Source organism: Lissotriton helveticus, chromosome 3_1 (assembly GCF_964261635.1).
Source record: "Lissotriton helveticus chromosome 3_1, aLisHel1.1, whole genome shotgun sequence".
NCBI classification, from domain to species: Eukaryota; Metazoa; Chordata; class Amphibia; order Caudata; family Salamandridae; genus Lissotriton; species Lissotriton helveticus.
The window spans coordinates 580,463,953-580,489,376 of NC_136061.1; the positions used below are offsets into that span (position 1 = coordinate 580,463,953).

General features: G+C 44.4%; 1 protein-coding gene across 1 annotated transcript in view; it reads right to left on the bottom strand.

The window, feature by feature from the left end:
• The window catches only part of PTTG1IP (PTTG1 interacting protein), a 262,047-nt gene that overhangs the window by 199,840 nt on the left and 36,783 nt on the right, over nucleotides 1-25,424 (bottom strand). The window contains exon 2 of the mRNA XM_078680549.1: nucleotides 3,993-4,045. Within this exon, the coding sequence (XP_078536675.1) occupies nucleotides 3,993-4,045 (53 nt within the window). The remainder of the gene's footprint in view (nucleotides 1-3,992; nucleotides 4,046-25,424) is intronic.

Genomic DNA, 25,424 nt, shown 5'->3' on the forward strand with positions numbered 1-25,424 from the left:
CATTTTAGTTCTGCTAGAGTGCCCCAAACCCCGCTCACTGGTCTGAAGCCAAATTAAGTCCTGTGATCTACTCGAGTACTGTCAAAGGGCTCTAATAATCGTTTTGTGATCTTCCGGTTCAGGATCTTGCATAGTTACAGAACAAACTTCTCAGTAACATTGGATGGACTTTCGCAGGCATCATCAAACAACCAATTGTGTGTAAAGCACGAATATACTGGAACTGTTCTGTTTAAAGTACTGCTGCGGACTGTGTGTATAGAATCACAACCAAGATCCTGGCATGATGCACAGAGCACGCCCAAAGTAGCAGCATTCAAAAAGAGCAAATGTATAAGGGAGCATTTCTCATCTGAATTTACATTATTTGTACCAACCCGTCACATCGTCTCTCCCCCAACAACCTCCACGAGAAAACTATCATGGATCAACTGATTCACCATTAAGGACCTTGAAGAATCGAACCCAAACCTTTTTTCCTGTAATATCAATTTCATTAAATAACAGTGTGCCTACTGTATGACTACAGAACATCTCTTCACAAAGAATATGATGTTGTTCCTTAATGGCATATTAAACAATTTTCTGTTCTTCCTTTTTTATGAACAATTTGTTAAATGAGAATACTGGTAAGGAAAACAGTGCAGATAAGATGCCCCATGGACTCCAACTGAATAGGATGCTTCCACAACAGGAATATCACAGAGAAGACTCAGTACTGCAATTTCATAGAGGATGCATAAAACACAATAAAATATTACCTTATTAAATAACAGCGGAGATGGCAGTTAGTACGTTCTTTGGGGTTTCCAGCGAGTTTCTAAAGGAGGGCTAAACATGTGTTTTCAGGGGGATGGGATTGTTGTCCCTCGTCACAGAGATATCGTCAAGAGCTATGTAATATCTGAGGAGCATGTAGTGATCATTTGTTTTGAAATTCTACTCCGCAAGTTTCAGCCCAGTGGTTGCAATTTTTGATCCAGATTATTAAGCTCCACGCTGTGTTCAGGTTTATTGAAAGCAAGGAGGATAGGGAGAAATGGAGAACGAGGGGAGAGAGTTTTTCTTTAGGGCAACCTCAGAGCTTATCGTATTTTGCGTGCAAGATTCCACATATTTTCCAATGCCACTTTGCTCTAAACTGGGGTTAAGTCTAATTGATGCAAATAGTTCCATATGGGGCATATACCAGCGAAGATAAACCGGTGCACTGGGACTGACTTCAAGGCAGTATTTTCCCATCAATAAAGACAGAATTGTAAAACAGACGAAAATGACCAATTACAACTGAAAAGTATTCCTGAATCCCTTTCTATAAGCAGTCACCACAGATTTTTAAAAGTCTGGAAGAAAAAATTCTTAGTTGCACTGGTACATTTATTATAGCTTGAGTAGCCTGCTGTATTGGCTTTAACTTGTTGGTACCTGGGGATTCATGGAGCTTTTAGGCTCCTTTTTACTGCTCTCTAGTAACTCTTCATGCGATTTTTACTAAGTATTGTATTCTTGGCATTTCTTTGTAGACCATTAATATTTTGTATTGTAACATACCTCAACAATTGTTTCTGCAATGTTTTGAAAAACCCACATTTCCAGACATAACCCCAAAACGGAGGGTGGGGACGGGGAGAAGCAGAGTTTCTTTTGTTTACAATGACAGCGTAATCTTTGAGCAATTAACACAGAGCAATGTTTTCAACTAACAAGAAAGAAATGTTTTGAAGGATATAAACTAGGACTGGTGGTAGATCATCACATTTAATGGCTGCCCCTTCAAATTGCCAATGTGATCTTGGCCTTCTTCGATTCGCCCACATAACTATCGCCCACTCTCCTTCTGCTACGCCATATTAGCCGAGTCTAGAGACTGATCTTCTCCAGATGATCAGATTTCTGCTTGTTTTATTAATTACGACTGATGGTTGGCCTCGGGTGGGGCCTATTTTTCTGTGAATTTGTTTTCTACTTGCTAGAATTGTAATGTACACATGATTGGTCCTCTTTAAGTCTCCACTTCAAACTAGACCGCCGTGGAGGGCAATTGTGATATTGACGTTTCCTGTTCCTCCCCCTGTTGCCTACACTTAACCTTTCTTCTTCCACTACGTCATGCTATCTGCGTCACATGGTGTTCTCCAGACAGTGAGGTTTCTCCTCATTTTATTAATTATGACAGATAACTGTGTCCAACCTGGGCAGTATTTATGTCTGCAAAGTTTTTTGTTTTTTTGTAAAGAGATGGGTATAAGCGCTAAAACAGAATGTAATACCATATGTATGAACAAAGTACCTCTCTCCCAGGGCACTGACAATCAACCCCGCCACCAAGACAATTGTAGTAAAGGTGAAGGGTGACTAAAAAGTATTAGCTGACCAGGCCTTCAACGTTAAAAAGATGATAAAAGCAGGCTGCAGGCAATATCCCTGTAATGTTAAGTATTAGGAGAATGGAACCAAATTCCCAAGAAAATGCCTAAGGTATTATTGCTGCCAGCCTTGAAGTAGTAGGGGTAGTTTGAGTTTTCCCTAAAATGTTACTGAAGACAGGAGTTCTTGGATAAATCAGACCATCGCAAGCTTCTTTCTCCCAGGGCAGATAAGAGTTGCAGCGTCCAAAAGAATCAATCAACATACCATGATTGTTGTCTAGAACAGAAAATGGCACCTAGTTGGCTACTTTGTTTTGCAAGAAAGACCTCTAGCTGGACTGGGAGTGGAGGAGAAGAGTGGGAAGAGACCAGGCAGAGGAGCTCAGAATGAAAGTTACTTTTGAAGGAGGCATAGATAAAAGCTTACAGGTGAGAGAAGAACTGCACCAGGATTGAACAGAATGAGACTGGTCGAAACAAAAGAAGCACGGTAAGTCTCCTTTCATAACATTCTGTTTTTAACTCTAAAATGTCATTCTGCTCTAAGAAATTGGAAGTAGTTTGGGAGAAAAATCTATAAGGACAGGAGAAGAATCATCCATCCTTATGTAAACTAAAAAAAAGTAAGAGTTTCTGAAAAAGTACTGGGCTAAAGATGAAAAAGATCAGAAGCATAACAAGGCAGGCCAATTTGTTTGTGTTCTATCAGGGCCACAAACTATCAAGCATTCCGTCACTTACCCTCAAATGTGAATGAGGCTGGCCTGACAAGGGTTTGAACCATGACCAAACTAAAAGTCGCACGTCTTTAGGAGCCTTCTCGAGCGGGGCTTGGGGACAACACCTTTGTTCCCAATTTTGACCTCCTTAGTTCAAGCAGAATTCGTGAAATGGTTGCCTTGAAGGCTTATGTAGCTTTTGCTTGATTGCAGTTCCACTTCTTTTCTCACTCATGAGGTGGACCTGGATATCCTTGACTTTAAAAGGTTGCATAGCTACTGTTTAGGTTACCAACTTACATTTGGTATGAAGTTACTCATCTGGCAGCATCTTTCCCTTGAACATCTTGTCATATGGACTAAAGGACTTTCCTTTATTAACATGCCGTCTTTCCTTTGGAGTATATGCATACAACGTCTCTCTGGCTAGATTAGTGCTATGGAGCTGTATATTTGTTTAAGTCCACCTAATCTCTTCTTCCAGCTGGACTACCCGTAACTAATTAGGTAGATCTCTGCCTCTTTACCCTTTTCTCATCCCTCTCCTCTCAAACTCACAAAACATTAGAGTGACTGACCCGAGTGCTGCAGCCAACATGGGTATGACCTGAAACCATAGAGTGTAATATGGAACTTTAAGAGTTAATTACTGCTGTCAGATAATTACAGTCAGTGCAAATACCTCTAACACCTCCTCCTCTAAGGCACTGATATCTGCTGCACCCCAAGACAAGGTCAGAACACCCATCTGGTCACAACAAATACACTCTGTCAATCACATACTCTTCCACGGGGTACCATGGTACCTGTCCGATAATGCACTTATGTGCCCCACCCCGTGGTATTAAGCACTATATAAATGCTAATATAGGAAACAAAACAAAACATGCGATATTGTACTCACTGTGACATTCTTCAGGCACTGTTCACAGGTGGTATTGGTAAATTTAGAGCATTCTGTGAAAAAAGAAGTTCTCTGTTATCATGTCGTTTGGGAAGAGCGTTGAAAGCAAAGCATAAAATTAGATACTTTTGTAACCTTCACATGGTGAAGAAAAACCAACTAGAGATTTAGTAGTCATATCAAACTGTAGAATGTCAGCATTTAGCCCATCTTTGATGAAATTAGGAGAAGCATTTCCAACACTGAACTGATGTTTTCATTATTGAAAACCCATCTACTCTTCCAATTTGCTAGCCTGGTGTACAGCACGAGAAATTATTTCGCAACTATAATTATTTTCACCAGGAAGAATACTGGTCTTTGAAAAATGAAAAACTGCTATAATGTGAATCTTTTCGTATTGCAGTAAGATTTGAATAATTTAACAGAACATGCAAAACAGTCCCAAAGTGAAAGTAATGAACGTTACTGCAAGATTGTGAAACAGTTTCTCCATCAAAAACACATGTAGTTTAGCAAGCAACCTTATTGTTTGGCAGTAAGGTTTGTACGCTTACGTAGTATTTTGAGGTTTGAAAATGCTGTCTTGTGCCCTCTCTGTCATTAGTTTCAAATCATGGGACTAGGTCTATTTGTTACTTACCCATAGCATGCAACCTCTATCAAACAATGTGATAGTTACACATAAATAGTAATTACAAAACATACTAAACTACAACACAATATGAAGGACACCCCTTACTAGACAATGGAAATGTTTGGGGGGGCACACCCTCACTCTTCTCAGAACTTACATTCTCACCCCCACTCTGGAGCTACCAACCAGTTATATGCGAGTTTCCACTTCACCCTGCAAGTTTCAATTATTTGCATAGGTGATGACGAACACGCCACAGAATTATTTCAGGCCAATGGTTTTTAATGCCTTTAACTGGTGTCAACCATTACAACCTACCTGTCGCACACTGCACGCTGAATACCCTACCCAACCGCCTGCTTTGGCGGCCCTGGAGAATTTGCTTTGTACACCATCACCATGTAGACTTATCACTAGGCTTTACACACGCATGCAATCTGACGCCCCAGTGACAGAGCAAAGTGCTCGGCATAAATGGAATGCAGAACTAATACCCCCCCAGACTGAGGAGCAATGGACCTACTGCTGCACCCAATAGACTGAATTGTCCCCTAATCATAGACTCCGCTTGATTCATTTCAAGGTTCTGCATCGGTATTACAGAACGCCCATCAGTTTACATCGAATGGGGCTTATTGATTATAGCTGCTGCTGGCGCTGTGGGGGGTCCTCAGCCTCCTTCTTACATATGACATGGGAGTGTCAGGAACTTACTGATTACTGGACCCGCATCTTCATGTCTATCAATCAGATCCTGAGATTAGCACTGCCACTTTCTCCTCTTGTGGGAGTGTTAGGGTATGTCAAAGATACACATGCAAAAAAACGCAAACGGCATGCCTTATTGTTATTGTTCTCCAAACGCCAAATAGAGGTCCATTGGGAGTGCAAAAGGAAACATACAATCAAGGAATTGATAAGGGAGGTTACCTACTGCCACATCCAGCTCTCTAGTTTCTGGGAGTTAATGCCTCCCACTTCCAGGCCAAGAGAGACTTGGGAACCGTTCCTCACCTGGGTTCAGGAAAGGACAAATGTACTTGAGGATGTCAGGGATGTGTCTGCCGGAACTGGAGATGTGTAAATTTATCATTGTGTGTGAATCGATATGTATATGGGTGGGGCAATGCGAGTAACTTAAGATGTCCTGCTGTCAAGTTTTAATATTATTACGTTCAAATGTATACTTTCACGTCCATACAGGTTCGTTGTACAAGAGACCCATCACTTAGGTAGGCACATGCTGACAAGTGTTGGAAATGTGTGCTTTTGCACTGTCGTATAATGGATAACCATACACCTAGTTGGTTTGTTGTGGTTAATGATATGGAAGATATCTACATGGAACTACCAATAGAGAAAAAAAAAACATTACAACCTCTTTGCTCCTCATGCTAATTCTCCAAATAGTTCTCATTAAGCAGCACCAATACCAATGTAGCCGACGTTCACGTTTGCCGATCCCCAATGAGAGATCACATCTAGGACTTATACTTTCTATTTCTTCATCCATAATACGAGATGCCCCATCTTAGAATTCTTTAACTTTCCTGGACAATCAATTTCCTCACATTTGTAAATATCAAAAAGGCTAATGAATGCATCGCACCCCAGGTCTGAAAAAAATCTCCATCTACTGCATATGCAGCACCTGTGAGGTGTTACTATCAGGGCATGTGTTTCTGAGAAATATCTGACCGGGAGGAAATTACTTTGCAGATGTACTGACTGGTCAAGACTTGCTACAACCAAGTATATGCACTCCTTTTTCAAGATGCTGCTTTGAAGAGGGTAATAAAAACTGCAGGCCTGTGGTGGGAACGTCAGCACTGGAGATCAAAGGCCTGTTCTCCTCAATCTGGGTGCTAATTTCTAGAGACAATCCCTTGCCTCCTGCTCTGCTTCTATGATGGAAATGGGGTATCAGCAACTGTCTAATGTACAGTTAAGCAAGTTGACCATGGGTGGTGAACCCGAGGCCAGGATAACTATTGATCAGGGTAATTTAAATTCCGTTGACTATAAGGTAGGTAGGAAGGTAACAAACAAAAACCTCTTTGAAAACAACATACAAGTTACTTACCTGTAACTATAGTTTTCTAGTTTCGGTATCCTTAATAGATTTGCATGCATGAATGATTTGCATACATGAATGATTTGCAATCATGGAACATGAATAAATTAGATCATGGGTGTCTCACAGGGGCCGCTTAAGAGTGCAGTACCTCTGGAACGTGATAGGTGACCATTCTTGATATATACAGAGCCTACTGCCCTCAGAAGAGATTGTTCCTCGGTCTTGTACTGCATTCATTAGGTCTTCTTTTGAACTGCATTATGGACTCACATGAGACTCCCCTAAAGGGAGTAGTTCATCCTTCAGGTGAAACCCCTACCCAGTTCAGCGTCCCCGTACTCGCCTCGATCCAGTCTCCGGAAGCTCCATGTTTCCCAGAACAAATGCACACCATCACACCATATAGCTTATAAAGCCACCTCCGGGCACCACCCATCCTGCGTGACCCCAATCCACACAAATGATCAAGATTCTAAGCCTTAACGTTAGAGGCCTTAACTCCCCGGGGAAAGCCTCGCCCTCCTATCGCACCTCGAGTCCCCCAAATGTGACCTAGCTCAGCTCCAGGATACCCACCTCCTAAAAAAGGTCAGGAAGAAACTGCATCCCACAGGTTCGAGCAGCAATATCTCTCTCATCAGGCCACAACAAGAAGGCAGAAGCAGCGATTCCAATAGCAAACACGTTCCAGGGCCAGATCATACAGACTCAAGCTGCATAATCGGCAGCCTCCTTTTGTTAAGGACCTGCTTCCATACCTATAAATTCACGCTCACCACACTGTACACTCACAACGATAACCAAGAGCAGTTCCTGCTAGACATGGTGGCCCGCATCATGGCCTCCCCAGACAAAGATATTGTCCAACACAACTGACTAGACAGGGCATCTCTGCGGCAAGACCACATCGGTGCCCTTGCGGAAGCTGGTCTGTAATGGCTTCAAGACGCAGGGCTTACAGAGGATTGCTGGTTCAAGTATCCCATGTCTAGGGGTTACATTTTTTTCTCAGCTTCCCACTAGACCTATGACACACAGGCAAGCAGGCATACACAGAATATGCAAATAGTTGACTCTGGCCAGGAAACAACTTAAAGCCCTTGGCTGGGACAGGAATGAATATATATATATATTCTCATAAGCACCAAGCAAAAGTACTATGCAGGGGGAAATAAGGTAGGATGCCTACCAGCCTACAAATGAAGAGCTCAAATCCAAAAGAGTAGGATCCTTGAGATACGAAAGGAAGCAGGCTTCGAGGCAAACCGAGATATCGACATCGCCCAAATCTTTCAGCACTTCTATGCCACAGTACATATAGCAGTGGAAACAGACCCAGTTGTGATAAATAGGTTCCTCTCCTGCACATCATGCATCCAGCTCCCCGAGGGTGGGTGCACTCTTCCTGGAAGCTGACTTCCTCTAGCCGCCATCTCTGGACTACAACCCTGCAAAGCCCCAGGACCGGACTACTTTACCCCGGGGTTCTATAAGCTCTTCGAACCCCAGCTTGTCCCTGTCCTGGCGCACCTACTCACCTCGTTTGCAGAGACCCCACCACGATGAGGGAGCCAGCGATAACAGTCATTACCAAACCTAGAAAAGACTCAAAGCTCTGCTCCTTCTACAGATCCATATCCCGGTTATATGCTGACGCTAAACTGTTCACGCAATCCTTGAAGCTCGCCTAAACCCGTGCAAGCAGGGGCTAATCAACCCTGACGAGGAAGGCTTTATCCCTCAAAGGGCGTGTAGCGTCAACACTAAACACCTGCTCCAACTTACAGAGAAAGCTGCTCTCTCCTTTACCCCGGCACGGTTGATGCCAAGAAGGCTTTTGACTGGGTAGACTGGCCATTCCTCTGGTGGATCATAGAGAGAGGGTCTGGGGGACAGATTCCCGAGATGGGGATGGAGTGGATATACCAACCATACAGCCCAAGTGAGGGTTAACTGCCTCACCTCCTGCTCTTATGCAATCACAAGAGGCACCCAACAAGCCTGCCCTTTTCCCCCGCCTCTTCGAGTTATATATGGCACCGTTCACAGATAGGATACGCCTGAATACTCTAAACAGGGGTAGTGTCTTTGGCCCTCAAGAACATAAAATTGCCCACTAAAGCCTAAGACGTCATGATGGTCCTTACTCAGCCCTTGTCTTCCCTCCCAGCTCTCATAACCAAAATCGAGGCTTTCAGAGAAGTCTCAGGCTTCAAGGAGAAAATTCAAAATAACCAGATCCTAAACCTGAGACAATCAGGCTGAACAGACCCATTTGGAACACAGTGGCGTAACGAAACTGGAGGGCCCCCCACCAGGGACTCAGGCAGAAGCTCTTAGGCCAGGGGCCTGCTGCCCGTGCATTGTGCCGGCGGGGGCCCCCTGCACTGCATGGTTGCGGGGCTGTTACGCCACTGCTGGAACACCATTTTCCCTCTCCCTGGATGAGCAGCAGGGTGTCCTACTTAAGCCATGCTCTATTACTAACCTTGCGCAGGACTGCCAACCACAACTATGCTAACCTACTTGCCACGACCCACCAGGGTTCACAAAACCGGATGGACGGAATTCTCTCCCGACTGTGTATGATAGTGTCAGTAAAAAATTATGCTTCTGCCTCAGATACTCTACACTATGCACATGCTCCCTCTAAACCCATCCTCCGCACTTTCTGGGAAAAGTCCAGCACATGGCAGAGACCGAATAGTTTTCTTACCTGTCGGTGTAGTTTTGCAGCTTGAAGATCTTTCTGGATTCACTATGCTGTGCATTATTCCGCGGTCTTGTGGTTGGGTCCGGATTCGTAGTCTTTTCTTTGGTTTTTTTGGGGGTTTTTTCTTAGCCCAGGTGGGCGTCGGCGTCACACCCCCTTGGGTGTATTTCCGGTGACGTCGGCATGCTTCCTGCAGAAGCTCCCACTCTTGGGCGCCATCTTCGGGTTCTTTTTTTCCGTGTTTCTTTCGTTTCCGAAGTAATGGCAATGTTCTATTTACTTGGTATTTTACCGCTTTGTACTTTTAAAGTCCTTTCTTTAGTTAACCACCTCTTCTCTCTCCAGCCTCATCTTTCTGGCGGAGGTGGGTGGGTTCGCTAGTGAATCCAGAAAGATCTTCAAGCTGCAAAACTACACCGACAGGTAAGAAAACTATTCGTTTTGCAGCGTGAATCTTTCTGGATTCACTATGCTGTGCATAGATTTTGTAGCGGTTTCTCATCTCTGTGGCGGCTGGGTGGAAGATGAGCGTTGGGTGTTGAATATGTGCTGTAGCACCTTCTGTCCAACTTGAGCTTCCTTGTTCATTTGTATGTCCACACAGTAGTGCTTCGTGAACGTGTGCACCGAAGCCCATGTTGCCGCCAGGCATATGTCCTCTATGGGTGTGTTAGCCAGGAAGGCTATTGTAGCACCCTTCTTCCTGGTGGAGTGGGCACGTGTCCTCTCTGCCAGTTCTTGTCCTGCACGCTTGTGGCAGAGTTGAATTGTCTGTGCGATCCATCGTGCAATGGTCTTTTTGGTTACAGCTTTCCCCATGAAGCTGTTTGCGAATGACACAAAAAACAGTTTTGTTTTCCTGTGTCCCTTTGTCCTTTCAATGTAGTGCATGACTGCCCTTCTGGCGTCCAGGATGTGCAGAGCTCACTCTGCGCTTGTTGTTGGTTTTTGGAAAAAACTCGGTATCTGTATAGACTGGTTCATGTGAAATTTGGATACCACCTTCGGCATGAAGTGTGGGTCAGTCCTCATCACAACTCTATCATTGTGTATTTGTATGTAGGGTTCTTGTAGCGTCAGCGCTTGAAGCTCGCTTACTCTGCATAGGGACGTTATTGCAACCAGGAATGCTGTTTTCATAGTTAGCATCTTTAGGGAGGCCTTGTGAAGTGGTTCAAAGGGCTCTTTCATGAGTTCCGTTAGGACTGTGTTCAAGTTCCATGCAGGTGGCGGCACCCGCTTGGGTGGTGCGATCCTTTTCGCTCCTTCTAGGAATCTCTTCACCACCTGTGATGTGAAGAAGCTCCTGCACGTTTCTCCCCTTGTGTAGGCGACTATCGCTGCCAAGTGAACTCTTAAAGAGGATGAGCTAAGGTTCTTCTCCAGCAAGTGCGTCAGGTACCTTAGCACTGTGGAGTCCCTCTTCATTTTATTGTGGAGTCTTTCCTGTCTGCACCATATAGTGAATCTTTTCCATTTCGCAACGTAGCACTTCCGAGTGCTGGGCCTTCGTGCCTCCCGAAGTACCCTCAGGGTGCTTTCTGGTAGTCTCAAATGTGCGAACTCTATGTCCTCAGGAGCCACGCTACTAGGCTTATGCTCTCTGGCTCTGGATGTAGTACCTCTCCGTTCTGCATGGAGAGTAGGTCTTTCCTCCTGCTGAATCTGTGGGGTGCACACTGTGTCATCTCCATGATCTGCGAGTACCATGTCTGCCTCGCCCACTGTGGTGCGACCAGTATCAGTGTCATGTTGCTCGCTCTGCACTTGCTCAGCACTCTGTGCATCAGTGGTATCGGGGGAAAGGCGTAAGCAAATGTCCTTGACCAATCTATCCATAGGGCATTCCCCAGTGACCCCTCCTCGGGCTGCCTGGATGCGAAGCTTTGGCATTTTGCATTCTGGCGTGTGGCAAATAGGTCCACCGATGGTGTCCCCATCTGTCGAACAGGTACCTTGTCTCCTGAGCATTGAGCTCCCACTCGTGGGATGCCGATGTCTGCCTGCTGAGCCAATCGGCTTGTATGTTGTCCTTCCCTGGTAGGTGTATGGCTAGCAGGTCTATCTTGAGAGTGATGGCCCATCTCCATATCTCCTGCGCCAGCGTTGAAAGCGGGGCTGACTGTGTGCCTCCCTGCTTGTTGATGTAGAACATCGCAGTGGTGTTGTCTGTTTGTATCAACACCTTGTGTTTGTACAGTCTTGTTTGAAAGGCTTTCAGTGCAAGGAAGATTGTCTTCAGTTCTAGGTAATTGATGTGCTTTGCCGCATCTGTTGGCGTCCACAGTCCCCTCACCTTGAGCTCCTCCATGTGAGCGCCCCATCCCTTCAGGGATGCGTCTGTGGTGATGGTCACTGTTGGCGTTGGGGCGTTAGAGGCTTTCCCCTTGTTATGTTCTCCATGGTCCACCATGCCATCTCCCTCTGCACTGCGTGCGTTACAACCACTAGATCCTCCCAACCGGCTGTAGCTTGTGACCATTGCTCCTGTAGCCATTCTTGAATGGGTCTCATGTGGAGTCGTACATTTGGTACCAGGTGGATGCATGATGCCATCATGCCCACGATCTTGCTCGCAGTCCTCACTGTCCGAGCTTGCCCCTTCCGGTAGAGGCGAGTTTCCTTCACCAGCGCCCTCGCCCTCTTCTCGCTGGGGAACACCTTGCCCTGTAAGGTGTTGATCTGTGCTCCCAGGAAGATCTTGACCTGTTCCGGCTCCATTGATGATTTCTTCAAATGGATGGAGAACCCCAGGCTTGTGAGCGTGCTCGTCACTGTATGTGCGTGCTGCTTGCATTTTTGGTATGAGTTTGCTTTCACCAGCCAGTCGTCCAGGTAAGGGTATACGTGTATTCCTTGCCTTCGTAGGTGCGCTGCGACAGCTGCGAGGCACTTTGTGAAAACTCTTGGTGCTGATTTTAGTCCGAAGGCCAGTGTCGTGAACTGGTAGTGGCTTTCTCCAATGGTGAACCTGAGCATGTGTTTGTGCTTTCTGTTCATTGGGATGTGCAGGTAGGCGTCTTTGAGGTCTATTGTGACCATGAAGTCCCCGGTCTGCAATTGTGGGAGCACCTCTTGCAGGGAGGTCATTTTTAATTTTTGCGTTCTTATGAATTTGTTCAGGAACCGTAAGTCCAGAATGGGTCTCATTGTCTCGTCTACCTTTGGCACCAGGAAGTACGTTGAGTATATTCCTGTGTTTCTCTCCTTGAAGGGTACCCGTTCCATGGCCTGCTTCCGCAGGAGTTCCTTTGCCTCCTCCTGAAGACACTGCAGCTGCTTGCTTGCTAGTGTTTTCCTTTTTGGTTTTCTGCTTGTTGGCCTCCCCTCCAACTCTATGCAGTATCCAAATTGGATAATGTTGAGGATCCATTTGTCTGATGTGATTTCTCTCCACTCTCGGAGGTAAAATCTTAATCTTCCTCCCACTGGTGTCATGTGGCCGTAGGTGTCTAGTTTGTCTTGACCCATCTGTACGTGCTGCCCCCTGGGATCTTTTTTGTGGGCGGGCACACAGAGTTTTTTGAAGTCACTTAGAGGTGGGCTGCTGCCCCCCTCTTCTATTTTGTCCCCGTCCATTTCTCCCTCGAAAGGACTGGCCTCTTTGTTGGTACTGCCAGGACTGCTTCTGCTGACCATGCTGAGCCTGCGAGTCTGCCTGGTGCGTTTGCTGGAAAGCCTGGTGTGATGTACCTGGCTTGTTTCCGCCTCTCCCGCCGGGCCTCCGTGACGGGGTGCCCCTCTTGTTCCCTCTGAACTGCAATGCTCCCATGGATCTTGCTGTTTCGTTATCTTTTTTCAGTTGACTGAGCGTTTCATCAACTGTTGTTCCGAAAAGCGTGTTGCCGTTGAACGGTGTGTTCAGGATGCTGTGTTGCACCTCCGGTTTGAAACCTGAGATCCTGAGCCAGGCGTGCCTCCTTTCCGTGACGCCCATCATCATGAGCCTGCTGGCGGTGTCTGCCCCATCCAGGGCCGTCTTAAGGCAAGAATTTGCCGCGTTTTTTCCCTCTTCAACCAGCTTTTCGGCCTTCTGCCTGGCATCCTGGGGCAGGTCCTTCACCAACTGCCCCAGCCCCTCCATGATCTGGTACATGTGCCTGTTTATCAGGGCGTTGGAATTAGCCATGCGCCAGTGGGTCGCGGCATTCCGTTCGATCCTTCTGCCCACCAGATCCATCCTTTTGCTCTCCTTATCCGGTGGCGGGCCCGAGGTAGTGGGTATGTTAGCCCGCCTCCTTGCTGTGGCCGTGATAATAGAGTCTGCGGAGACCGTGCCCTGAATGTAGGCCGGGTCCTTTGTGGAATGCTTGTACTTCTTTTCAGTTCTGGGAGTTACTGCCTTGCATGTTGCGGGCTCCCTGAATGCTTCCTTCCCCTGAGCCAAGACGCTTTCGAGCATTGGAAGGAACTGGCTCCTCGTTTGTGTTGGAAGCAATGTTTCTAGAAGGAAGTATGCTTTCTGCTTCTCTTCGTCGAGCTTGAGCTTGAAAGCTGCTGCGGCAGATTGTATCACCGAGTTGTAGGCCCCGATGTCGTCCGGCGGCGAGGGCCTCGAGGGGTAAGTGTCGACCACCTTCTCCGGGCTGTCGGTGTCGACATCTATGTAATCTACCTGTGTAGGTCAGAGGGTGCCGACTCTGTGTCCGTCCTGCTTTCCTCTTCCTCCCCATAGTTGTAACTATCGTAGGGATTCTCGTACTCCTCCTGGTCGTCGATCACCTCGACGTCCTGGTCTTGTTCCTCGGCGACTTCGGCGATCTCATCCTCCTCCTCGACCGCCTCCACCACCGGTGGCTTGGTCTTGTGAGGGATCGTGAAGGCTTTCATCTTTGCATCGAAATCTTTCTTCCGCTGCATGATGTTCTCCATTTCGGCCTCGAGGCGCCTTCTCTTCTTCTCCATCTCGGCCGCGTGTTCCGCGTCGGATGGGTCGGCCGTTCTTTTCGGCGGATGGCTCGTCGCCGTGCCTTTCGGTGTCGAAGTTTTCGACATCGAACCGGATTTTGGGTCTCTGGTCGTCGTCGTCAGTTTTGGGTCTTTCTCCCTCGGCGTCGATCGATCCTTTTCGTGGACGATTTTCGATGTTTTCTGCTGATCAGCAGCTCTCGGCGCCGGGGACTCCTTCTCGGAGGATCCGCTGGGCCTGGGAGTAGTCGCGGACGCCGCCTTTTTTGGCGTCGGCGCTTTCGGGGTCTTGCCCTCGATTTTTCTAGACTCAGAGTCTCTCGGGTTCTTGGGGGCCGAATAGTCTCCTACCTTGTCAGAAGTCTTCGTGTAATCGGTCTCTACGACCGTGTAGCTGTCGTCTTCGGCGGCAGCGTTGTCTTCTTCCTCGGAGGACATCCCCAGCTCGTAGAGGGACGGAGTCGGGGCCTTCCCCTGCAGGGTGGCGTGTGCTACCCTCTGCCTCTCTCTCACACGAAGGGTCTTCGGGGCGAAGGCGGAACAGGCGTTGCAGTCTCCGCTTTCGTAGTTCACCGGTAGGCAAAGGTTGCATACCGGGTGCTGGTCCTTCTGCGCGTACTTGTGGTGGCAGTTACGGCAGAACTTGAACGGCGTGTTGTCCATCATCGGGCGTCCAGGGCCTCTCTGGTCGCGTGTTCGTCGACGGTCGTCGATGATCTCGATGAAAAACGCCTTCTCCTTGCTGACTTTTCGTCGATGAAGTCCCCTGGAGTCTTCAGATGACTTCTCCTCGTCTTTTCTGTATTTTCTTTCTTCTTTCTCCAAAAATGTCTGGAGCCCAAACGGGAACGATCCAGACCCGACCGCGGAAAAAAAGAATCTGAAGATGGCGCCCAAGAGTGGGAGCTTCCGCAGGAAGCATGCCGACGTCACCGGAAATACACCCAAGGGGGTGTGACGCCGACGCCCACCTGGGCTAAGAAAAAAAAAAAAGAAAAGACTACGAATCCGGACCCAACCACAAGACCGCGGAATAATGCACAGCATAGTGAATCCAGAAAGATTCACGCTGCAAAACTACATATCGAACGGGAAGAAACCCCACATGGCTAGAACACACACATACCTCTCCATGGCGAATGGAGGCTTTGGCATTCCCATTCTTAGCAGCTAAGATCGGCTATATGGTAGAATACAATAGAATGCTCACAGAAAAACACTGGTGTTTCATTAATTAGGCCATCACAGGGTACACATTTTAAAAATCCTGTGACTTCCTAAAAAGCACAGCCCTGTGGGAGCTTACATGTCATCCATCACTCAAAGGACTGGGAGCACAGGATAGAGTTATGGTTAAGAAATGCCTGTCCATCCCAGTCTCCCCCTCGCGCCCATCATGGGAACCTTACATTCCTTCCAACCCAAGCAACCTCAGAGCATCTCATATGTGATAGTATAGGAGCAATGGACTTCCCACAACTCCAGCCAATTATGATCATCCCAATTCCAAACACCATACAGCCATCAAGCACTGGGTCACTCAGCCCGCAACCCACCACATGCTTCCAAATCACTGACATTTTGGAAAATGGATCTTTACCGAAGATGAAAAACACATAGCTTCCAACTAGTACAATTTCCTAAATACACAGTTTGCCCCCAGTAAATGCCCCGCCCAACGACAGTGGGAAGCCCAGCTGGATCGTACCTTCATACCAATGGAATGGTCCAATATCCTACATAGAGCCCGCAGGTCAGCCTACAGCGCCACAGGAAGGAGTCCCTATTGAAAAGCCCCCACTACTGGTACTAAACGTCTGCCCGGCTGGTGAAGTGGAAGCCCCATACTTCGGACACTTGTTGGCAGAATTTTGGCCAAAAAGGCACTCTCACCCATCTACTCTGGTGATGTCCTAAACTAAAAAGATATTGGAAGTACTTAAAAGACATTGACGAAATCTTCTCAAAGGACACCCCCACTATATTCTACTGGGACTGCTGGAACCCCTGACTTACCCTTTCTGCTGCGTCAGGGGGAACGCCATGACCCTGGCCCTTCGTGCTAAATGGGGCACGGAAACCAAGCCCACCCGCATAGACTGGGTCCACAAACTATGCAACACAGTGGCTATGGAGAATCTGACGCCCTCCTTTGAACGCACACTTCCGCAATTTGACAACAAGCATTTGCAATGCAATAGGTCTCACAGTTACCAGAGTTTAAGCTATTGGCATTGTAAATGACCATGCCTTTTATTTATGTTTTTTTAAAAGAAAACAAAAATAAAAGGCATTATTTTTCACAATGTCAATAGCTCAAACTCGCATAAATGCGAGACCTACTGCATTACAAATGCTTGTCTTATTTTCCTCGGCTGCACAACGCTTCGCTACAGAAGCACATTACTACAATGTTCTGCTCCTTACAGTGCAGGGCAGGGCAGTGCTGCATGTGGGTGCTGTTGCTTGCTTAAGGTTAATGCGCATGCAGTACTCAACAGCTCTCCAAAGTAGCTGTCTCTTGAATTTACAATAAGCTTATCATAATGCCTCCTCTTATCCGAGCCAAGAGCTGAGTTGGGCTTTTTATTTCAATATCCCAGAATGTGTTGGGAATTTGAAAAGCAATTATGTGACTAAATGTTCCTCAGAGTTTGAAGTGTAAATATCGCAGAAGTGTAGCGGATCTTCCCTTTGAAAGGGAACTGGCTAAGCACAGTACCCAAGGCACTGGGAAGAGGAGAAGAAATGAGGCGTAATCTCTCTGCTTCTCGCAATTCTCACAATGTCAAATCCTGTCTCCTGCACAGTGCTTACAAACTAGTTATGTCTATACGAAGCAGTACACAAGGAGGGAGCGCAGACCAGAAATAAAAGACGACCAAAGGATGCGTCAGTAAGTAAAGTATTCATGTAGAATTTCCACCATAATTATTTTTTGCAAAATTGCAAACATCATCATTAAAAGCATATTGCACAATTTAACCATGGTCATTTTTTTTTACATTTTTTTTTAACATAAGCACGAGTCTTAAAACCCTGTTAGTAAGGAAACCATGGCAATAAACTGATGCAAGGCAAGAAGCATCCAACAAATTAGATTAAGGATCCGTCCTTAAACTCTGCCCAGTTAAAACTGAGCAGTCACTTCACTTCCAAAACAAGTGTGTCTATATTTGAGGGAAATTAGGATACTGACAAAGATAATGAGCAAGGGCCAAGTTACGCAGACTCAAAATAGGGCTTTTTCTACACTGCTTTTAGACATGTATGTATATAAGGAATGTTGCATTACCTGGTACTTAATTTATATTGAAGAAATATATAGAGCAGGGGCCAAAGGTTACCTAGGCGCTAAAGCTGAGTGCCGCATACCAAGGCTGCCTGGATTTGAGTATACTTCATGCTTCTTTCTTCTGCCACCCTATGCTTACTATCTCAGTGTTTTTTTCTCATCCCTGCTTTCTCCATTTGTAATTTTTTTTTTTTTAAATGTTGTACTCTTTCTTCTTTTTACATTTCTACCTTCCTCGCTTTTACTCTCGGTCACAATCTGATGATCGCAAACAAGCCCTGGTGCCCAGAACTTAGGGCATTTATTCCAAAAATTCAAACACAGTTCTTACATTTTGGATCACAAATGTTGACTAGAACTTTCGGGAATTTCTGGCATAATCTGGAAGCGCAGATATACATCCGATGCGCATGTATGAAATTTTGGTACTACAAAGCAGCTCCAAAAATGTCACCTTTTGCCTAGATCATTTTTTTAGTGCTAAATGCATCATTTGCAACATTCCAAGGAACTGTTGCAAAATGTAATAGTAAAATACATTTTGCACCAGTGACATGATAGACAGATATAGTGCGCGTAATATAAACAGCCTAACTTAATGGTTACACTTAAAATATGAACTTGGGAATTTCTGGAATCATTCCATGCAGTTGGGGGACCAGGCCCTTGATCAAGAGAACTGCATTTGATGGGCAAAACACAAGCTTGTGGGGAGACGAAGGAGACCAATCATCTAGATGGGCAGAGAAGTGAATGTGTACACCAGTGGTTGTTTATTAAATCTGAAGTTGCCACTGCTTTCAGATATCATCATAAATCCATTTGCATTCCCCTAACACAGAATGTGTCTGTTTGGTGTCAGAGTGTGTCAAGTGTAGTTGGAAGTTCCCGTACTTCAGTGAAGTTATCCTAAGTGAATTGCCTTCCGTTTATGCTTGAGAGACACTGGATCAACCGATCTTAACGTCATCAATTTTTCTTGCAGAGTAGCTCAAACCATTTCTGGCAGCAACAGGAATAGTGCTTATCAAGTGACAACAGACAGAAAGGGCCCAAAAGTCAATGAAAGCAGATAGACCTCTGGTATGAAAAGGAAGAAGGCCTCTGCCAATCGCAAACACTTTTTAAGCACAGTAGAAGTGATACCCACAGGGTGAATATCCCATACCAGTTCAGTGGTTTGAATCCCAGCAGGGCAGACTTGAGCTTTAATCCTTACTGAATGAATGAAATGTGTAACATTGACAAGAAAATTGCAAAACCTCATAGGCTCAAATGTGTCCCCTGTGTGGTTTTAAAAGCAACGTGAACGTTCTTGTAACCGAGCTTCGCAATGGTTTTCACACATCCTGTGATGCTGTGCACAATTCTAAGCACAGCAAGTTCACCAGCCACAGGATCACACAAAGTGAACGCCCTTGCCATGAGTGTACGGTTCAGGAATCTGTTCAAATAGAGGGGAGGGGCATTGCATATTTGGCCATTGGACCCGATGGTAGGAGCCTGATAGGACATACCACCTCTCAACGTTCTGAAGTAGGTTGGGCGTTTGGGGGGGGAGACGCACTCAATTATGTTAGGCGATTCAATTATTTTTTACCTTACTATGACATTATTTTTACTTTCTTTATTTAGAAAAAACAAGGGGACCCGATAAATGGCTAGGGACCACGGGTAACAATTCTATTAAGAGGAACAAATCTCCTTAGCAGACTGGAGAATGAAAGAACGAAAATACAATATAGGCCACGGTGGGTTACTATATGAATCCACTGTCCAGCCGGACATGGAGTTTTATTCAACAATAGTTAAGAATATAGTCAACAATTTCTGAAACAACAGTTTCTATGATAGGGCACAAGCCTGTACCCTATATTGGGAAAGAAGAGTGGAAAACAATAAACAGCGATCAAACAAAACAAATAAACATAAATACAGGCAAAAACATTGAGCTGTGGTAACTCGCATATATTGCACTATGCAGCGAGTTTAACCAGAAATAGAAACCACAAAGTTTAGGCACAATGGAGAACTGTGGTGCTATTTACAAGTGTCGACGTTTCGATCCCATGCTCATTAATACTCGGGATCATCATCAGGACCAAATCAATACATTTGCCTGGGAAAAAATAATGGCCAATTTTAAATGAAAAAGAAATGAAGTGCGATCAGACAGAAACTGATGGCATCCCTTAGGGCTCACTTTTAGGCGATTCTTGCCTTCACCTTTCAATGAAACATTGTGGTATGGTCAAAAAAGGATTTTATTTGATTCCATAATATTCAAATTCGATTATGTTAATTCACATGATCGTCGTGCAATTTCAATGTTCATCTTTTTTTATAAATTATCCCACATATTGCTCCAATGCATTTCGGACTAAAAGTCCTTCATCGGGGAGCGTCTACAAAAGAAAAAACGACATACAAATTCTGTTTCAGCTGATATACGTTTGTAATCTACAAAACACTACAAAGCGCTAGTGCTTAATAAAAAATGATAATAAGTGACTCGAAAAGTACATGCCAAAAACGAGTGCTGAAATTATATAAAGTGAAGTTTAAAGGATGAAACGTGCCAGGTCTCAACCTTATGAAGTCAAAAAAGTGGTGCATATTAAAAAAAAACAAAAAAAAAACGGTGCGTGCTGGATAGGAGAACACGGAGTAGGTTACTGAGTAAATGAACATATCCCAATAGTAATCAGCGTGAAAAGAACGAATAGTGAAACCTTCGTGTAGCGTCATTCAAAATATCCCAATTAAAAACATGCAAGAGGTGCTCTTAGGGCTTACCAGTAGCGGTGGGTTGAATACACCGCGGTTAGGAAAACTCCGTGGTGTGTTACCGCAATGAATGCGGAAGTGTTTAAGAAAAGGCTGTGTGAACGATCACGTGACAAGCATAGAGATAGAAAAAAGAATCAGAAAAAAGACTACTGAAGTTAGGCAAGGAAAACGAAGTAACAGAAAGAAAATTAAGCAAAAAATGTATGAAGATTAAATGGACAAATAGATGGAGATCAGATGAAATGAAATAAACATGAGATAAAACGGTACAAAAATAACGTACTCTCGAAAATATAAAATGGTGTATACAAGCTGTTGAAATGAGCAACAAGGAGAATGTACAGAACTAATCAACACCCAAGGGGTGTGTCAATGAGTCATATTTAGAGGTAACATGAAAACTCAATTCTCTCGTTGAGACCAAAAGGTTTCATGGACTGTAGTCTGTAAAGCCAATAGTTTTCCCTTTGAAGTAAATGTTTGTTGTTATCTCTTCCCTCAATCCTGTCAACCGTTTCCAAAACAATGTATTTCAATTGAGAAATGGTGTGTTTCATTTCGTTGAAATGACTGGCTACTGTGGACTTCACATTGGCGGTCCGGATGTTAGACTTATGTTCATTTAAGCGAATTTTCATTTTTCGCTCGGTTTTACCTACGTAGGTTTTTCCGCACGGACATTTTAGAAGGTAAATACAATTGCTGGTGTCGCATGTAGCTGTTACTTGTAAATGGATTTTGTGTCCTTTCATGGGATGTGTTATGTCGGTGCCTGTGATTACATTATTGCAATTGTTGCATGGTCTCGTTCCACGATGTAAGTATGTCAATTTTTTGGGTTGTTTGAGGATTTCTCCTAGATTTCTCCCTCTGGTATAGGCAAACAATGGTGGAGACTTGAATATGTCATTAAAATCAGGCTCTAGTTGCAAAAGTGGCCAATGTCTGAGTACAATGTTCTTGTACGTGGTACTGACGTTAGAGAATTTTGCGACAACGACCATCCGGTCTATCTTAGGTTTTTGTCTGGGTTTGCTGAGGATCTCTTGACGATTCATCGGTAATACATACTCTTTAGCAGATTCCAGAATTTTGTTAGGATAGCCTCTTGTACGAAATCTTTCAGTCATTTCATTGATGCGAGTCTCGGCAATAGTAGGGTCTGAAGTGATGCGTTTAACTCTAAGAAGTTGAGACCTTGGTAAGTGATTTTTCAAGGATGGAGGATGGAAGCTGGTATAGTGGAGCGTATTATTACGGTCTGTGGATTTCCTGAAGATGTCTGTGGTTCAATTTTAAATGAAGGCACTTGTTACAGCCATTGGAGAACGGCCACCGTGCCAGTGACGCGAACAGCACATCGTTGCTGATTCCAGCCATCCCTTTTCAAAACTGAGCTGGCAGAAGTCCTGATCCCCGGGCGCTCAACACTCTTCAGATAACACGGGTCATGTAACCCCTTCTACCTGCAAATTTCCAACCTTGCCGAATTAGGGTTGGGTTCGAAAGCGGAACTTCTCCGGCGGCGGGGAAACTGTCCGGCAGGGACAGAAAACTGTGCTGCAGGGATCATCCAATTGGCCGAGTCATCCCTGGCCAAACATTTTGTGGAAAATCTTGGAGAAGTTAGGTGGGCTTGGTTCTGGGCTGCATCATACATCAGTGGTGAAAGAGCTCCTATTTCGAAGGGAGGCCGCTTTGAGATTTGGAGGCCTGGGACCTGAGATTCGAAGTAACCAGACATATTTTTCCTTCTTATGCCCTCTATGGTCGCTGTATGAGCTTTATAATACCGTATTATATCTCTGTAATTTTTGTCTTTCTGTCCACACTTGATTACCCCCGGATATCTTGTTAACTTTATTATATTTGTCCTTGTCCTAGTCTTAAGTACATCTCTTTGTATAACCCTTAAATATAATTAGTAAAAAACACTAAGGTCTGGGCGACTACTGGTGGATACGACTTGCGCAAAAACTAAATCAAATCCTTTACGAAACAATGTTTCTGGTATGCAGTCGAAAGGAAAATGTCAACTATTTAGTTTATGGGAAAGGGGAAAGGATAGAATTCCCCAAGTTGGATCAAATACTGTAACTACTAGAGACGGAGACGGAGGAGAAAATGTGAGTGGGAACAGAAATGATGTTGAAACTGCTGAAATCGTAAATACTGTAGATGCTGCAGAATCACATACTACTGGAGGAGGAGAATTACGAGAACCCCAGAGGCACCCAGCACGGGGCCCAGGGGACCTAATCAGCTCACCAATCCTCCAGGGATCCTTTGGACCTGCTTTTAAAACAGTAGATGTGATTCTGCACAGACCTCTACATGCTCCCTGTGGAATCATAGAAGAGCCCCTTGGTCCCTATTCAGTTGAGGATGTTCAGAGTGAAGATTTTACTCTTCCGGATCTAGATTTAGAACTTTGCAAGAGGTATATTTCTTGTGATATTAGCAAGATTATAGAACTAGCAAATACTCCAGCAACAGTTCCTATAGGACTACAATTATTCAGCAGTACTCTATCTAATAAATCAAATTATTCTCTTTTGCAGTCACACACCTCAATGAGCCCTGATTTAAATATTAATGATACCCAACCCAGCCAAACCATCAGGAAGGATATATTAGTCGCGGACTCACTATTATCCCGAGAACATCTATTATCCTCTATTCTAACGCTACTTGAAAAATTCGTAGGAGGTTCAGACTGTGTGTTGGAAACTGTAACTGAAATACTAAAGGTATTGTTAAAAAGTAAACAGGAGAAGGAGGTTAGTTCAAAAACTGGTTCTAAACAAGTAGAAGCAGAAGTAAAGGTAGAAGAGGTGGTGGAAAATATACTTGAGAATGCTAATTGTTACCTAACCCTTACTGATCATGATGGCAATCCCCAAACTGATAAGCAAATTAATAAAGTGGTGATGCTAGAGAAGACCCTTGAACGTTCATCAAAATCTATACAGATTAATTATGATTCAGCCCAAGAAGTAAAAGACTCGGTGGACTCAGTAAAAAGGATAGATAAGGAGGTATTTCCTATTATTAAAACACAGTTAAATGATGAGAAAGAGGATGTCTTGGGAGCTTCACGCTTGGAAAAAAAGGAGAGAAATAGGAAAAATAAAAAGAATAGAGGGAAAAAGATGAAACCAATACGAAGATTCTCAAAAAAGAAGCAAAGGAGAATTTGCTTTAAAGAAAACTGAGGCCTCAGACAGTAAGGATGTTTCCCCAGAGACGCCGCAAAATGTATCATATGATATGAACCATAAAGACGAAGCTGATCTTGTGAACCTGGAGATCAAAGATCTAGCAATAGGGCCAATGATGGTCTAGGAAGCTCCCCCCTCGAATATTGCATATCCTACAACAGTTTCTAATACCGCAATAAAGGGGTTTCCATCAGTTAAAATAGCGGTGCAGCCGGGGCCTGTAAGCCTATTTCCTTCAGTACTTAATACCTTGGCTATCCCTTTCTCTGACATTGTAAAAATTAGAGGCGAACCCGAGATAACTGATGTCGAACGCATCAGGGAAAGTATAGACACACTGCAGTTAGATTTCAAGCCTCTGTTTGATACAGATCTAATATTAAATAGGACTTCGCTTCTCAAATGTCTTTTGGAGATAGAAAGTTTCAAACTTATTCAAAGTAGTGATATAAGTTTAGTCTCCATCTTAAAAACAGTAGCTAGATATAAATCGAGGGTAAGGTTTAATTCTAAAATTATTGCAAACCTTATATTACAATGGTCAGAAGGCCTACAAAGTAGGGGGATTGATGTCATCCCTTTTTCTGAGAAACCCCAAAATAGCGCCCTCGACAATAAGTCTTTGTTATCTCATGTAGATTCATGTAGTAGAGATCGCCCATATGAGACAGAGGAAATAAAAATATGTATTACAAAAAATGGCAGACAAGTGAAATTTAAAGATTCCATCCCACTTCCCTTTCAATGGAACTCCAAGGAGGAGAGCCCAAAATGGAACTGGTTACCTGGTGTTCTATCGAGCAGATCCAATAATAAACTTCCACAACAGCCATCTTTCTAGCAATGAATTAAAAATAATATCATGGCAATGCTGCAGGAATAAAAAATAGTAGGGATAAGTTACGATATTTATATGCACTAGATGCAAATGTGATCTGTCTTCAAGAGACCTGGTGTACAGAGGAACTATTATGTAAGGATTATTTCACTCTAGATTGTATAGCAATTCCATCCAGGATTGGACATGCAAAGGGAGGGGTGGCATGCATGCTGTCAAATAAGATAAAATGGAATTAGGATTACTACAAAGATCCTAGTAACCTTTTTTTGGCAATAACATTATATAATCCTGATAATAACGTAAAATGTAAACCATTGATGTTGATAAATGCTTATATTCCACCTGACGCCTGTCACGATGTACTCTTGAATACGTTGTTTTCATACATTAAGAAAGCCAATGAAGTAGAACCCTCCCCTCATATAGTTTTGTTAGGGGATCTCAATTGTAAAATCTAATTTTAATTTGGACATATTCCGAAACAAGGAAAAAGAAGAATCCTTACAGATTCCACAAGCACTCGTTCCACAAAATATTAAGACAAATAAGAGAGGGAAAATGCTCCTTGATGAGCGAACTAAAGTTGATGGCATTATAGCAAATGGAAGACTGCCTTCAGATACACCGGCGAACTTTACCTGTAAGTCTAATAGCAGAGAATCTATCCTAGACTATGTGGTAGTGGGAAGTACCTCCTTCTTCTTATTGAAAGATCTTAAGGTCTCCAATACTCTCTACAGTGACAAATAAAGTACGAACCCTCACTGTAAATCAAAATGTAATCCTGAGCGATCCATGGGCACTAAACAGTGAATCTGTTGGTTTTGGTAAGAATAAGAAATCAGGGAGATGTTATTGGGATACCAAGGAGAAGCATGTTCATATTGTGCTTTCCAATTTCCTGGAATCTCACAATCTCCTGCACCCCACCCAATCTGGCTTCCGCCCCA